Raw genomic sequence first — 17,583 nt, 5'->3', positions numbered from 1 at the left:
AAGTTAATGCAACCATGAGTGCAACACTTTTAAGTGTTCAGATTCAGCAACTACTGTGTTCCAAGTAAAAGATACTGTGGAGGAGCATAAAGGAGTTGATTCAAAAGTAGTAATCCTGAATAGAACTGATATTTTTAAAAAGTCACTGAAATAACTGTTCAGCAAACCTCTGTGTAGTCTTATATCAGGTTTTTAGTGGTCCTTATGAAACTTGTGAGAGGTTTTACTACTACTGAATATATGTAGTGAATATAAAAATGTGCTCAGCACAGTTTGGGTGAAATGTTTGTTTCAGTTAATAGTGCAAACTCAGAGGTGGTTGCCTGCTTTTGGCCACATTTCCAAAGACTTGAAATTTTTTCTTTTAGATTATTGTGGTTCTTTTGAAAATATTTTTTAGATCAGGAAATGATTTAAAATAGTGGACTTCCTTTGTTAAATTACAGATTAATTATTGCATGCCAGTGATAGTGACAAACTAGAATTGGCTTGGCTCAGCATAAAAATGGATAAAATCAAAAGTAGTAAGAAGATTTCCATTTTTAAAAAGGAACTTTTAACACAGTCTTCCCTTTATAATAGTGGAATTGATTCATATTTGATTTCTTTTCTTTGTAGTTTGACAAAGTCTTATTTAACAGACCAAATATTTCACAGCTCATAAGGTGGAATAATCAAGTTCTTCTGTGGACTTTTGCTATAGATTTGTGAGACTGATGAATTTCTGTAAGGTGTTTTGGGCTAGCTGAATGTTTTGGTAAATCTTGAACTAATTTTTGAAAAATATTTAAACTTAAATTGGGAAAACCGCTTTTGTTTTAGGCCTTTCTGTACAGGTCTACTTGAAATACTGTAGGAAAATGTCTTATTTCATAGCATATCCTCCAGATGGTGGTAGAGATTTAAACATGGTTTTAATTTTTTTTCTCTTGTCATCTTAATTTGAGTAGATACACCTTTTCATAACTGGTTTTATAACTAGAGGTGTGTTGAAGTGAACAATAGCAGTAACTTGTTTTTCAGAAGTCTCCAAAAATCATATATAGAATACAATGCCTCTCCTACATCATCTAGTGCACTGCTGCTGTTGCCCAACATAGTGACATAACTGCTGAGGAGAAAGTTCAGCAACTCTTCCATTGTAATACTATTCAATTTTTTTTGCTATATTCCTAAGAGAATATTTGATTGTGGCTTTTTTTTTTTTCAACAGACAGGATGAGCAGAAGTGAAGTACCTTCACTTCTGAATAGGACCCTTTTGTACTTAAGAACATGAATACCCATATTTTCTTGTGTCTCCTGAAAATGGGGAGATACCTATATAGATCCTACTTGACTTGTGTAGGTGTATTGACAATTTATGGTATTAATAATTGGTACGCTTAGGTCATTGTCCTTCAGTCCAGATCACTTGTAATTGTGGCAAGAATTTGGAGACTGGAATTCAACTGTTTTTAGAATGTTAATCATTATTTTGCTACTTGCATTGCTTTCTACTGATAAAGCTGTAATAAATATAGAAAAGCTCTTTTGCATAGTTGTTAGCCCCCATGAAAAGTGTTCTGTTTCTCATACCCACCTGGTTTCTTGGCTAGACTAATATAAAAATAGAATGAGTTTGTATTGGTAGAATGGTAAATGAGGTAACTCTCAGAGTGAAGCTTGAGATAACTGTATCTTGAAGTGGGATTTTAGCAGCCTAAAAGCTTTTCTTAAGAAACGAGTCTAATAATGCTTTGATGCCATAGTGGCTTAGTATGTTACTATTTCTAAACCTAAATGTAATAGAACATGCCTCACAGTACTTTAGTGATTGAACAATGATCAATGGTTGGCAAATGCTCTAAATAAGCATGTCAGTTTGGAGGGAAAACTCTTTTCAGAAAGTGTTATAATTGAAAACTGTCCAACACAGTTTGCTTTGTATCACAAAGAATGAGGTTGAAACAATTTACAGTAACCTGGAGGTGTTGTGTAGTTTTTCTAGTGAGTAAATGCTACCTGTTGGAGCCACCTTGATGTTCAGTGTCCTTTGATGAAATTTTGTGTATAGTGAAAGGGTATTATTGGTAGATTCTAAACTTCTTGTGAGAGAGACCAAGATCTTGACCTACATGTGTTAGATGACTCCCAGCTACAGTGTGGCAAGGACTGTGTGCTAAATTTTATGGGGTCTCTTCATGTGTGCTTTGAGTTCTATGCTGAACTTTAGATTTTCCATTTCCTTTTTAAGTCAGCAAAAGTATAGTGATTCCTAGGTTAAAGTTTTTAGAGTAAGAATTTATCCAAAAGGGCAAGTAGTATTACTTGGATGATTTTTACATGGAGTTTTGTCTGCTTACTGCGAATATTTGATAAGTCGTTGGCACTGAGTCATCAACGCAAGAATTTGGGCTTCTAGGAACTAAGAGCAAGTTAAATATGGCTTCATGTTTTTATGGTCTAGTTCTAGGAGAAGCCATTCTCAGTACTGTGAGACATCTATAGCTATGCTTGACAAATACTGTGGACTTGATCTACGGAAACACTTTCGTAATTAGGGTAATTTTTCTGGGAGCAATGTGCTAGAACATAAATTGAAAGTCACACATTCACAATAGTCAGCTAGTATGACTACTGCTGTAGAATGTCTAGGAAGGCTTCTTTTTTGAGTTTGAGGTTTCAAGGTGTTTTATAGCACTGAATTTGCTCTTGGCAAATGAGAGAACTTGTTTCTCTTCTTGCATTGCCATACTAACTCAATATGCTAAACAGCAGATACCTTTAACCCTTTGAAATATTTTTCCAAAGATTTGAGTTCTATTTAGATATAATTCGTGATTCATATTTAGATTCTGTGTGTTGATACTTTGTTTGGCTTCTATAGCAACTTCAGGAAAAAAATGCAGAGGTAGATTTCTTTGGGGCACTATGAGGAGTGCACTAGCCAAGATAAGAGGTCACAAGCTTAAGTTGGGAATGATTGTATTTATGGAAAGGCATTAATTACATATATATGTGTATATGGAAAGGTGTTAATTAGTCACATAAAATGATGCAAACATGAAAAATAGACTAAGATTACAGGACTAATGTGGTCCTGAGTACTTTTATTAATTCCCTAAAGGTGCAATTTTGGTTGTGTAGCGCACAAGCAATTTTGATTGTGTAGCGCACAAGCAATTTTGGTTGTGTAGCACTTCTGACATTTTGAGGGCTTAGTAGCCTATTCCAGGATACTTTTCTTGCAGGTTGAAAATACTGTAACATGCTGCTTCACAGTTTTTAGTTTCCTAATGGACTTCTGCAATGTTCATAGTATAATATGGTGTACTAAAAGATTTTTCTTAAATAATCGTGTTCTAAAGCATGTTCAACTTACAATACAGAGAGCTGAAGATTTAAACTTGAAATTCTCTACCTAAAATTGGTCTTTTCATACCATTGGTAGTCACTCCAATTGATTTTGGCCAGCTGTCATAATGTCTTCAAATCTTGACAGTATTTGTAAAGACAGTATTTTACTTTCTTATGATCACCTGTGCATCAAAGTGGCAGGATAGTAAGACTGTCTTGGTTTAGTAGCTATGTGGTTACATACCTTTTGCAATCTCCAATTAGTTCTTCTTTTAAAAAGGGACCATAAGTGATGATACTACATTGCTACAGCTTGTTTTGTTTTGTGAATTGAGGTCAGTAACAGCCATGTCTTTCACCCATGATGTACTTATTTTAAATAGGATAATCTAATACTGAGTCTAGTGATGAAAATAGCTTTAAGTTAATTTCATTTGATATACATTTTTTGAGCAACATGCTATTGGGTGGCTTAGCTTGCTTTTATTCACTATGCTTTAAGGTAGTGTGCTAATATTGTATATCACTTGCATACAGTTGATTACTTTTAGTCTTTTGTTATTGCTGAATTGAAGATGGAGCTGAAATCCTTAGTATGAAAGGGTTCACTTTAAAATCCTTTGCAGTTCACAAAACAGTAATAGCTTGTATGTTAGCTGGTGAATCTTACTAAGTTTTCAATGCCTGAAATTAAGAGCTAGAATGAGAGGAAATGAATATTTTATTCTTTCCTTTGAATTACTGTGTAGTAAATGAAGTGCCAATGTAACTGTCTTCATTTAATTCTTCCTCCTAGCTCTGTACTCGATCATTCTGTTCTGTGTCTTTCTGTGGATTCCCTTTGTCTATTTCTATTATGAGGAGAAGGAAGAAGATGATGGGAACACATGCTCAGTAAGTTTACTCTAGCAAATGCACCAAGCAATGAAATGGCAAATTAATATAGCCAAAACATGAAACCAAAAATTATTTTTTTAACTTAGAAATGGCATTAACATTGTAATATCTAAAGTTTATTACTATAGTTTCATAAATATCCTGGAGCAGCTCTTAGTAAGACATAGTCTGACATCATCTAGTCTAAGCACAGTGGTGTCACATGAAATGAAACTTTAGTGAGATAAGTAATTAATGTCTGTATCTTCATGAAGTCTTTAAACTTTCTAAAAAAATCTTTTGAGGAAGATGTCATATGCAGGAAGTTAAAACTTCTTATGGGAGACTCAATGGAATAAAAGCCATATATAGTGACAGCTTTTAAAGTGGAGAATAGGAAGATGAATCTGATTCTGAAATAGGTACTTAAATTTCGTGTCTTTCTACATTAGTGTTTGCTTTTTTCTTGAAGTAGGCAGAAGTCATTTACCTGAAGCTAACAAAAACTTGTTTACAAGCCAGTGCATTACAAAAGTTTATTTTTGTAATACACTGGCTTGAGATCTTCCAGGGAATACAGTAACTGCATGCCAGTAAGGTGCTACATTTCAAATGAAAATACTTCTCTAAAGAAGCTTCTAATCAATTAATCATGATTGTTTTCCCTTCTGTTTAGTTGTAACCTTAACATAAGGAGACTTTTAATAATAGCCATGATAGAAAGTATTAGTAGTATTTTCTTTGAGTGTATTTGCACTGAATATATCCAGGCTTCCAGCCACAGCTGCTCAAATGCATAGCTTATGATGAAAATAGAATTCTGTGTTGTTGTTGACAGTTCTCAAGCTATGGGATGCTTCAAGAATGTGTGCTTATAACTTGGATATCTAACTAGTCATACTCATGGAGTTTTTTTTGTAGAATACCTGTTATGCTAAGTATAGTTCTTCATAGTTTGTGCAAATCCCTTTTTATTCATTTTTTGTCAATGTATTATCTTTCTCTTTAATATTCAGCAGGTTAAAACTGCACTCAAATACACTCTGGGATTCATCACAATTTGTGCAGTTCTTCTGTTAATTGGGTAAGTATTTGTATTGAGCACTGTTCTATGCAAGATTTGTTTATAAGAGTTCTGTGCTTCTAAGAGGTAAATTATGATGCACTCAATCTGTATAATCAACATTAGCTTAATCACTAATAGGGTTTAAGTATCCTGAGAATTATGTGCCTGAAAAGTAAGAGTTTTACTGGAAGATAAAATGCTTTTCTTAATTGTGGGGATGCTTGTGCTTCCAAGCTGACTGAACCTGCAGTGTAAATTGGTATCAAGGACGTGGTAGCTTTGACACAACTACATTAATACTTCAGTGTACAACAGGTAGTAAAAAATTTGTCCTTATCCATGTTTATCAAATAGTTTTTTGCTTTTCTGAAGTCCTTTTCCTGAAATGGACATAGCAAAACAGCTTCTTAGGAAAATGATTTGATGTTATATGCTTATACTTTCCTGAACAGAAATGTTGTCTGAAGAATGTAAGTGTAGTGTGAGGTTATATTTGACTTAATTGTGCCTTGTTTATATGCTTTTGCTGGCATTTGTTTAAAAGGCAAATGTTACTGAAGTGAGTAACCTGTTTGCAGCAAGTACTGTTGTTCTGAATCTCAAAGTAGTAACAGAAAATGGATTTCAGATCACCATTAAGCATGACATGCACACCAGTACTGAATCTTTCTGATATCATCTGTTTCATAAACTTTTTAGCACTTTGACTGCAGCAATCAAGTTGGTAAAAATTGCAAAATGTGTGCTAAAATGATCCATATCAAAGTACTGGAGTGTGAAGTAGAAACTACAGTGAAATTAACACTTCCAGTTTTATACCATCTTACTGGATTAGTGTTTCAGTTTTGATAAAAGTTAAAAGGTATGCTTCTATCAAGTGTCTTGTCCTTTTAAATGAAAGTAAGGTATTTGCTCTTATAAGAGATTGTAGGAGTTTATTACCTTAATCATTGTCTAGAAATGTTACTAAAATTTCTGGCAAAAGCTATTTCTGTCAGTTAGCTCACATCATAGTTATAGATACATATATTGTATCGATACAATACACATATACAATACTATACAAAACACATCCAGTTTAGAAATCTTGATAGTGTCTCTAGTAGGTGTCAGCTGAATCCTCAGTAGGTGTAAGCATGTTCATTCCTCCCTCCCAGTATGTGTATTGCCCTTTTAAGTGAAAATGCAAGACTCCCTCCAAGGGGAAAAGGCTCTGTGTTAGAGGCAACTGAGGTGACTGTGCTGAAGAAAAATGTGAATCCTATTTCCAGTATGGTTTTGTATAAATTAAATAGCATATATCTCAGTGTTTATGTGTATGATTTTTCTGAAGTTACCTGTCTTAGTCAGCTGTTTTCATAGCAGGGGCAGAGAGTAGCCACAGAAGTCCAGTGTGACCAGAAAGAGATAAACACATTGGAGCTGAAGTTTCTATCTGAGTGGTTTGACTGAATGTGGTAGTGAAGACTAGTCTTGAAGTAGTATAGGATTCTCACACTGGTGGTTAGGATCAGAGTAATGTTAAAATAGACTGGAATTTTATGTACTGGGTTTTACTCTAGGTGTCTAGGCTTAATGGACTAGAGTGCTTCTGCACACAGATTGAGAGTGAGGAGGGGTAGGAATATTTCCTCGTGAGTGCCTAGTGAATAGTCTTTTTTCCTGTGCTTGCCTCACTAGTGTCTCAGTCAGACAGCCTCCATTCTGATTGGTTTAGGAAGTAATCTGTATGATTAAAAATGGTCAGTAAATAATTTATCATTAAATAGATGTAAAGGTCTACATAAGCAAGTTTTTTTCCTCTTTCCCGGTCATCTGTTCTCAAATGAATTATAAAAGCTATCTTAAGCTCAGAGTTTGAGTGTCTTTTTCTTACTGGGATGTTGCCCTTCCTCCACTAGGGATCATTGTGACTATTTTGGGAAACAAATCTGTTTTGTGCCATGTAGTCTTGGGGGTTTTCCTGACTTGATAACACAGCTCAGTGAGCAGGATGTTATTGTCCAAATTGTTATCAAGAGTAGTGTTTGTACCTCTTACTTTACTTGTCTGTTACAAAATAGTTGTCTGGCAAAACTGTGCATGTCTGAAATACTTAAATCCTCTGCACACAAATAACTTGATGCAGAGTACCATGTAAAGCAAAGTATAGGGCAAATTTATATTGGGATGCTCTGAACTAGTTTTTACTTATCATACTTTTCCCTTCCTATAAGTTAGACACTTTCCCTCTACTGCTTCTAAGTGACATGTGCTTGTCAAGGGGCTTGACATACTGCAATCTACATGAAGGAGCCCTGAAGCAGTCTAGTATAAAAAAAAGGCTGGGTTTCAGGCTAATGAACATTTGGTTCCAAAATGCATGCTTCTCTGGCTGTCAGTGTTTAGAATTAAACTGGGTACCTTAAATTTTCTAGAACTGTTAGCTCTTAAAAAGCTATGAATATATCTAATTATCCTATAAATAGTTATGCAAATTATATCACAGCAGAACTCACTTAAGGAAGTGAGTCTAAATCTGGTATGTTGAAAAATAATTTCCTAAGGATGACAGTTAATAACACTCTTGATTTAAGGATCAAACTTTATCCATCTACACTTGTGTATTAGCCCTGCCAAGAGTGAATAGTTTTAAACTGCTTGTCTTGCATGTACTTTCTTTGTTCTGCAGTCTAGATATTGATCTAGATTTTGATCATAATTTACCCAGAATGTGTTTTGAACAGCATGGCTATTTGCTTCTATTCTTAAAATTACCACAGTTAATAATTTGATTTGTGTCCAGAACTCCCAAGTATCAGACATCAGAGCTGAGCTGTATTGTTTGCTTGCATTACCTGCATTTATAACTCCTGTGTTCCTTTCTGGGGCCTTTGGTGCATGGAACTTGAGCAGGAGCAGAATCAGATGTCCATCTCCTTCAGTCAAAGTTTATCTGAGTACTAATTGAAGAGTATAATGTATTGAGTAGCCTCTGCTCTGATTAGTGTCCTTTGACATGCTGGTTGTAGGTAGTCTCAGCAAAAAAAAAACCCAAAGAATCCTATTGTTCTCAGGGGAAAAAGAAAGCAAGCAAGTTATAAATATCCTAAAATGTTCTTCCATCTTGTTTGTTCCCTGCATGTGGTCCACAAATAGCAAATCTATAGTTGTGCGAAAATAAAAAGGACTTGAGCTATATTCTCCGTCTCCTTTAACCATTTTTAGCAAATAAACCTGCAGTTATTTCTTTTTATCATTTGTAAGTAGAAATGTTGCCTAACTTTATTTTAATACCTGTGTCTTCATTTTGTCTGGATGCTGTTGTACAGAAAGAATTACTACTAGAGGCATAAATCCTAAGTCAACAAGCATGTGTCAGCTTAAGCAAATGCTAGCCCTCAGTCTGCCTCTTGCACAGTCAAGACATTATCCTTAGAAATTCAAATCATGACTTAAAATGTTGACTTTTTTCGGCGGACTATCAGTTTGGTTTTGATGTGATGATTATATGTGCACACAGTTGGTTTAGCCTTAACCTTTGGAACAAAATAATATACTTTGGACTTTGAGACTGCTCCTGGAATATATGTATTTGTTTGGGACTTCAAGCAGGGGTCTAATTATGTGGTACTAATTATATCAATTTGTCATACAAGTCCAAATGATACTTGTGAACATTCTTTATGGAATTAAGTTTGAGTTCTTTTGTTGTTTGCCTAAAATGTTTCTCTTCAAATCTGTCTTCCCTGTGACTTGTAGACATTGTTTCATGTCTCAAAGCTGTGGTTTTTTGGTATGGAGGCACTGCTTTTTCAGCTATTACAAGCTCAGCTGTTTTGTCTGTACAGGTGGTAAAGAGTTATGCTTATTAGTTGACTTTAGATGGTGAGCCTGACAACAGGAAGCTTTCAGCTAGGGGACTGTTTTACCTGACATCGTTCTCTGAGCGTTCTTTTCTAGTGTGCTTATTGGAAGAACAAAAAAATCTTAATGAACTTCTCTGGATCTCAGTTCTCTGGGCCAACTACGGAACAAAGACTGGAATGGAGAAGATGTGTTTAGTTGTAATACTGGAAGATAAACATGTCCCTTTATATTGCAATGCTTGTTTGAGAAATCATTAGTTTTTTTATTTTGTCTTTTAGAAGTGTGTATTTATACAAGAATTTGTCTCAATTGATGCTTAAAGTTTATTTACTCCTCTGTATATGAGTCAAATCAGGATAGTAAATCATAATAATGTCTTTTAATTATATTTGAGTGTGGAGTCCTCACTGCTTTTAGGATGGACAAATAGAAAATCACTTGTTCATTGACCTCAGACCTGACTGTACACACACATACGTGTACTCTGCTGATCTAAATGCAGCATTTGAGGAGAATGTAAACAAAATGAAACACTGCCTTTTCTTCAGGAATGAATGGGTTTCTATTTTCTTAATTTGGAAGTAGAATTCTTCTTATTTTTCACCAGTTAGGGTAAGAAAGATATTTTTTCTGTATTTACAGTGCTTTTGTTCCTTTGGATATTCCCAACAAGAAGAATTCCACAGAGTGGGAAAAAGTGAAGCTCCTGTTTGAAGAATTTGGCAGTAGTCGTAAGTTTGAGATTTGTTCTGAGCTTTGCACGAGTTGCTACTCTACTAACCTCTGCCACTTGTTCATTGACTGAACAAGATAATTAACTTCCTTGGTGGCAGTTTTCTAACTTTTCTCTGACTGCTTACCTACAGTAAGTCTTTACAATAAGACTTGTTCAGAGAAAAACAAAAACTAGGACTATTGTGAAAGCAGATACTGCCAGCATCTCCTCTCTGTACTTTAAATACAAGTCCCCATTTGACAGCAGGGACTCCAGTGTTGTGTCTGCTGACATTTATGGTGGGGAGAGGAGGATACTTTCTTCCATAGTCTTCACTTAACTCAGCTCTTAAGTGCTGCTTGGAAGCTGAAGTCACTGACTTTCAGGGTATGGTGAGTGTGTATCATGTTGTGACGGTCTTCAATCATTTACCTGATGAAATGCAGTACTGCTGTTCACTGTAAAAATGAGATGAGTGGTTCTATTTCGACTGGAAAGTCCTGTGGGTGTTACAACTTCTTCCCTTTGCTCTTACAGTACTGACCTCTTCTAAAATTGTTATTTGCATTTGTTGTACGTTAGGGCTGTAAAGAGCTGTTGAGAAGGCCGAACTGTGGAATAGTATTTAATGCTTAGGTGATGTAGCTCATGTGCTTAGCCAGGGTATGTTTTAAGGGTAAAGGTGTGATGGAAGTGTTTTATAGGTGAGCTAAGACAGACTTGATGTCACTTTTGAAATGTATTCAAAAAAGGGTAACTAAAGGTTGTTTAACATTCATCCATCCCAGTGCATAAGTACTCCGTTACTTTGTGTTTCTTGATGTGCATCAGAGTATTGGCTTCTGTGTGAGTGTTTTAGGATATAATCATACAAGCCTTTGTCAAGTCATATTCTGCATTATTCTAGGAATAATGTACTGAGTAAAAGCTCCCTGCAATGGCATATGCCATACACTGACAGAGCTGGCTAATCCCTTCAGGGCTCATCAACTTAATGTTTACAATTTGCTTAAGCATTCTCTAAACTGATCCTCTTCCACCAAGAGTACATATTCATTCCAACTTTTCTCACTGAGCTCCCTGGCCTGGATTTCCTGAAGTTTGGTCTTGCTAGTAAAAGCCTAAGGCAAAGAAGGCGTTCAGTAGCTCGAACTTGTCATGGAAAAGTCCTGTCTCACCAGGTCCCCTGATCCACTCATCAACAATACCTTATTTTGCCTCTTCTTCCTTTTGACACTTAAATACTCAAAGCCCTTGTTTGCTTTGACATCCTTGCAGGGTCTTTAATCATAATATGCTCTGTGCTGTAATCTGTGCTCATAAGTGTAGGAGGTGAGGAGGACAAATCCATAGCTTATTGACTGTTGTGGCTATCCGCTTGTTGGTGTTTCTCTTGCTTTGCAAAGATTATAACAGCTCAGAAAAAAATGCTGCTTAAAGTGTTTATACAGGTTGTGATAACAGTTGAGCTGAGATGTAAGCTAATTTTTCTAGGTGATTTTGATATGAGTGTAACAAAGTATTGGGCTCTGTCTTGGCTATGAAATACAGTATAGCCTATGTTTATTTCTAGGAAAGTAAACTGATTAAGATGCTGGGTTGGGATGTGAAAGACTGATTTTGGTTTTCTATCATCATTCTCTTGAGACTTGTAATTTCATAGGGTAATTCAGATTAAAGAGACCTCAGGTCATGTATTCAAGTCTGCACCAAGAACGAAGCTGTACTGGGTTGCTCAGGAGTTCATCACCTAGCTCTTCAAAACCCGCCAAGGTTGGAGAGCTCATTGTGGAAAAAATATCTCCTTTCACCTGTTGTGGGTATCCTTGCTGTCACCCAGTTGTCTCACACTTAACAGCTAGGCACTACTGAAGAACCTGGGCTCCACCTGTTTGCTAAGCAGACAGGCTTTATTGGGTGTCTCCAAACCTCTGTTCCATGCCAAACAAGCCTGACTCCCTCAGCTGCTCTGCTCAGCATATGCTCAGCTTCCAACCAATGTAGTTCTTCCCTTAGCTTGCTCAGATTTATCAGTCTTCACCTGTAGCAGAGGCCTCAGAACTGGTTGCACTGTATGGTCCCTTCTTTAATAGATGGACATGCTGCTGTTGATACAGCCTGGGATGCCATGGGACTTCCATGCTGTCAGGGCATGCTGCTGCCTTATCTTCAGATTGCTGTCTCTCAAGACTCCCATACAGAGGTCCCTTGTGTTTTCACAGAGCTATTCCATGGACAGCAACTCTCCAAAAGGTTCTTTTTGTATTCCAGGTGCTAGAGAAGTAAGGACAAAATGCTTGCCCATTGTCTTTACTTGTACCTATTGTCCTGTTTTTATATGACTTTACCGTTTTCCTTTGCCTGTAGTGGCCCAAGAAATACAAAGATCTTGTGACATAGAAAAAATACCCAATCATCACTTGGTAGTTCGTTGTGGGGCTATGAAAGGAATGCAAACTCATCCACTGAGGCAAAATATACTTCTGGTATACAATTATCAATTTTTCAGCCAGTTAGTTTCTTAATGTTGCATTAGGCACAGTTCAGACTGTGGATATTAAATGTTGGTTTCAAATATTTGTACAGGAGGATCATCAAATATGGTGTGTAAGTATGTTGTGTGATATGTTACAAATAGGGGCCACTTGTGGACTTTTGAGTTGTTTTTGAAGTTTAGGGAGAAAAAAAATTTTCACAGCTACTAAAGGAAAAATAGTGCTAGGTTTATTTTTGTGGGGTTTTTTCCTTTTTTTTTTTTAATAAGTTTTAAACATAGGTGTAGTAATTGAAACACAGGAACATATTGCTTTTAGCTCTGGGGAAGTTGTTTGATATTATCTAGCAAAAATAGTAAAGGAGAGATTTGAGCAGTGAAGTTGGATTTGGTTGTGCTAGTCTATTAGTTTTTGGTGGTTTCGGAAGGCGGCCTGTAGGGTTGGTCAGAAGAGTGGTGCAGCTTCTCATAGGAAGGTTATGATTTCTCAGTTTGCGACTTAGTGCTGTGTTCAGTAAGTAAGAATGGAAACGAGCTAATGAATGGAAACAGGCTGGTGTATCTGTGTGAGTAGAAATAGAAGTTACTGTAAATTCTTGAATTAACTAGAGGGGAGGACATGGGGGAAAACAATGAACTCAGGTTATGACTGAGCACAAATGTGAAATTGTTTGCTGAAGATTAATTTCTGTAATTTACTTAAGTTTCAATGTTACTAAGCAACCAAAGCCACTTGTGATGCCTTGTGTGGTGGGGACAGACCTGTTTTGAAGAGTTATGTGAAAGGTTTTAGGGAGTTAAATGCCTTTTTATGTGGTCACTCTTTTACTATCTCTTTAAATTACTACAGTTATGAGGCTACAGTGATTCTATAGTTCCCTGAACTTTTTCCAGTTTGTTGGTCTGTATATACATTGAGCGAAGCTGAGGATTTTTTTGGTTGGTTAAAGGATCCATGCTTGTCTGATTCTGGATAATGCTAAACTAAGATGAACCATCCAGAATGCACATGAAAGGTGTGCAAGTTACCACAGCACCCTGGGGAGGCCAGAAATAAGTCTTGAAGAGGTATTAGACAGTTATGGGAGCAAGTTCTTTAGTGTTTTTTCAACCATTTGGGTCAATGTAAATTCTGTGAGCTTGTGAAAGCAAGAGAGTCTGACCTGGATCCTGCAGTTCGGGATAAAGATCTGCTGTGGTCAAAAAGCTCTTTTAGGTAAGTTTTTCATTTGAGTTGTGACTGGTAACTATGTTTTAATCTTTTTCATCTTTCTCATGAACTTAAATATCTTCTGGAAACTAATTTAGGAAGAAATGTTCTTATACATCTGTATTTTCAACAGGTTCTTTGATTTTTTTTTTTTTTTTTTCAGATGGCTTGACTGCACTTTCATTTTCCATTAGCTCCTTGACTGTGATTGGAATGTTGGCAGCTATCACTTACACAGTAAGTTGTGCAACATTTTCAGATTTTTATATTCATGATACTTGTGGTTATCACTGGCTCTACCTGTGAGGAAAACTTGCCATCCTGAAAAGATTCAGCAGTGTCTTTAGGTCTGGATTTTAATGGTTTGAAATATTCATCCTAAGTTCTAACTTTATGCTGCAAATTTAAGGACCACTGTTTTAGTACTTAGCAGAGATCAGACTTAATTTTCATGTGTTTATGCAAGGGGATGCCACATTACTTACGACTTTTAACACAGTCACTGACTTCACTTGCTCTTAAGCCTTTTTCTCCACCCTGATATAGAGAATTAAATGTTGCACTTTTTTTATTCATTGAACTGTGGCATAACCTAGAGTTGATATGGAGCTCAAGTACTGCAGTTCTTTCTGAGAGGGATTTGGAAGAGCTCATTCTGTGACCAATTGTAAATGGTATGATGAAGGTTATGTTAGTTTAACTGCTTGACTCTTGCTTTTACATACAAAGAAAAGGAACTGTTTTAACTAACTGACTTTGGCTGACATTTAATGTTTGTGGTCATTTGCTTTCCCAATTTGTTCTGTTTCTTCTTTCAGTGAATAATCAGTGTGTAATGCTACATGTTTAAATTTGTTGTCAAGGTAAAATTTTGCAACAAAGAAGAAGCTTAAAAGCTTAAGATAACTGGCTGATAACAGACAAAGCTTTAAAGTTTCTCAGAAATTACTGGTTTTCTGACAGGTTTTTGTCTTTAAGTTCATGTCCTTGCTGATATAATGTCTTCTTCCATTGAAACCTGGCTCTAACATAGTTCTTCCCATGTAGCTTTGCTAGTGAATTCTCAGTGCCTTTGTAGCAATAGCTTATGCAGTAAATTATTTTGAAGCATAGGTACCTAAGGTGGTGTCTGTTTCAGGCAAACTATAAATGTATAAAACTTGAAAAAGGACTTAAAGAGGTAAAGGGGGTAAGGTGCTTATGAAATACTGCCTTTGGACTCTTAAATGAGTAGCAAGTATCACTAATGATTTTCTGTCTCTCCAGCTGGAGTAAGTTAGAGCAGAATTATGGAAGGCAGTTCAGTACAGGTTCACAGATCTGTCAGAGCCCTGACAGCTTAGTGGCCATCAGGGTTTGTGTGGCAGATAGGAGAACAACTGGGTGGATCAACTCTGGGTATTTTAGGTGAGCTGAATTGCTCTCAGCCCCACTGACAAAGTACTTTAACCTGACCAAGATGATAAATTTTATTACTTTAAGCCTTTTCTTAAAGTGACATGGGCCATTAAATTATTCAGGCTATCTTGCTGACATCTGGATCATGTGATGGTCAAAAAAGATCTAGCCCTCCACTTAGCCTGTAATAATGTGCCAGATTTTAATTAGTTTCCCTTAATTATGGAAGAAAAGATTAATTTCTTGTTCAGATTGCTGGTGAGCACATATAGTGTTATTAGCCATGATACTAGGAAAAGAGAAAACTCCTTGGCTGGGAGAATATCAGTGTTTTGTTCAAACAATGAAGTATGGTTTTTAGAACTGTTAGTAACCATCTAAAATGTGAGATTATGAAAAAAAAGCAACTTTATTCTTGACTGAAATGTAAACAATTTACAACAAAAACCTTAGCGAATGTGGTGCTTTGTGATATGGTTTAATGGGCACGGGGGTATTCCATCAAAAGTTGGGATTGATGATCTTGGAGGTCTTTTCCAACCTTAATGATTATGTGATTCTTGGAATTTTTTCAATTTACTTAATATTTCCTACTTCCAGTGTTATTGCCTACTTATTTTTGAACCCATACTGGTTATAGGCACCATTTAGCTGAGTATCACAGTATGCTTCTACCCTCAACACTAGCTGAACCTGGAAATATGTAGAACCTGGAAATCCATGTTCAGTAACTTTGGTGTCCTGTGTTGTCTGTGTTTTCTCAGATGAAGACAATACCTAAATCTTCAATATTGTTGCTTTAGTGTCACTATATTTACAGCTTATACAAATACTGAGTGATAAATGAGGTGAAACATGAGGCATGAGAACTCTTATCTGAATGCCTTAATTACTAAGACTTTTGGGCTAATTTGTTGCTTTGTAAACTTCAACTGAGCTGTCTATGCAAATGCCTGAAGTGTGAAATTGATTTCCTTTATTTTTAACTGCTGTATTTCATCCTTCTGGAACTGTCTGTTCTGTTTTACAGTAGGTGTTAAGGAGGGTGGGAGAAATAGAGGAGCTATTTTATATAAGTTTCGGGCATGAGCTCACACAGGAGTGGGTCGTTATCTATGTCTGATGTGAGTTTTTGTCATTGTTTGCAGGCAGTTGTAGACTCTTAGGCTGAAACAGTGAGCTGGCTTTGATATATGGGTGGACTGAGGTACAAATGTGTCACAGACAGTGAAAAACACCTATTAGAAGGTCTGTTCTCCAAGATGGAACAGTGTTTTCTTTGTGCTTTAGAGCTTTCATAATGCCTTTCCCACCAGCAGTGATGGTCAGGCTCCCATATTTAACCTATTTTCACCTGCAGCAGCATGGGCTGGACTGATCCCAGTAGTATGACATAAAGCAAAAATTGCTTCAGTAATGAAAAGTTTTTGGCCTGTTGCACTTGCCTAAAGTTCAGGGAGAGGTTGGTTCAGAATGTAATCTGCTAGTTTGGGTTACTCCACTTGCTCTACTTCAGAGCAGGAGAACACGATTGTGGAAGGAGTGGCTGTTTTATTGTGGTAGTTTACCATGTCTTTGAATTGTGGGGTGTTTTGGTTTTTTTGCTGTATTAACCTTCTATAAAAAAATCACCTCTAGATGAGACAGACATGAGTTCACAGACATGTCTGTTTTTTAGGCAGCCTTCTGCTACCTATCAAATTGTTTTTGTCTTTTTCTAGAGGTGGGAGATCTTTGTGCTTGGTCATCAAACCACTCTTTGATCCTTGGTGTTAGTTCTTGATTTTATGCACAGAAAGAGAATATTGTTACGTAAGAGTGGACACAAGAACAAAGACGCCTATTTCAAAATTTTCCACAAATGCTTAGTAGGTGATGGAAAAAAAGAATAATGGGGACACCATGTGTGGTACCAGAGTTCCTGTGTCTCTGAATGGTGGTGATCTCAGACATGTGGTTTACACATTGAAGAGTTGAGGATTTGTAGTATAAATGCAACTGAAAATTTTTGATTTTCCACTCACTTCTGCATATCCTCAGCCTGTTTCAGTGTCAAAGTTTGCTATTCTGTTGTTAAAGGGAAATTGAGAACAGGTATATCTAGTCTTCTATTACTCATTCACAGTAAAGAAAAAAGTCTGTGCTAAATGCTTATGTATTAAAGGCTGTATTGTAATAAGTAATATGTTAGCAAATCCCTTCATACCCAATTAAAAATGGTTTTATATTGAATACCTACTATAACACAAAACAATAAAAATAAATAGGAGTGCTGTGACTGAAGTTGACCAATTTAATCTTAAAATGTTATTTATGGATGAAACAATGAAAGAGATGAATCAAGTGATTTTATTAAAGTCCCTGGCAGTGCAATTTATCCATTCTACAATTAGTTAAATGTATGTTAACAGTACTGGTTTTTGTGGCCTTCAGCATGAAGAATTAGATTATGGATGTTTTAAAATTGAATTTGTGTTGTGGTAATATACAATAATGTGAGAAGTTGGGAGGAAAAGGCTTTGGCACTGTCAGCAGATAGCCTTGAATTTGAGTAGAAATAGAGAGCAAAAGCTCACTTCAGCATGTGTGTGCCTAGCCTTCCTTCAGGAAAGCATATCCTCCTGCTTCCACAGGAGG

General features: G+C 36.3%; 1 protein-coding gene across 2 annotated transcripts in view; it reads left to right on the top strand.

Moving 5' to 3' along the window:
* Nucleotides 1-17,583, top strand: part of LMBRD1 (LMBR1 domain containing 1) — a 65,502-nt gene that overhangs the window by 9,160 nt on the left and 38,759 nt on the right. Inside the window, exons 4-7 of one of the 2 annotated variants that reach the window (XM_030267384.4) lie at nt 4,135-4,232; nt 5,234-5,298; nt 9,772-9,860; nt 13,712-13,785. In XM_030267384.4, the coding sequence (XP_030123244.1) occupies nt 4,135-4,232; nt 5,234-5,298; nt 9,772-9,860; nt 13,712-13,785 (326 nt within the window). Of the gene's footprint in view, nt 1-4,134; nt 4,233-5,230; nt 5,299-9,771; nt 9,861-13,711; nt 13,786-17,583 lie in introns of both variants that reach the window. The other variant, XM_030267383.4, reaches the window with a different exon arrangement.

Source organism: Taeniopygia guttata, chromosome 3 (assembly GCF_048771995.1).
Source record: "Taeniopygia guttata chromosome 3, bTaeGut7.mat, whole genome shotgun sequence".
Taxonomy (NCBI): domain Eukaryota; kingdom Metazoa; phylum Chordata; class Aves; order Passeriformes; family Estrildidae; genus Taeniopygia; species Taeniopygia guttata.
Note: the sequence above shows the minus strand (reverse complement) of the source record. Positions and strands in the feature narration are given on the sequence as shown.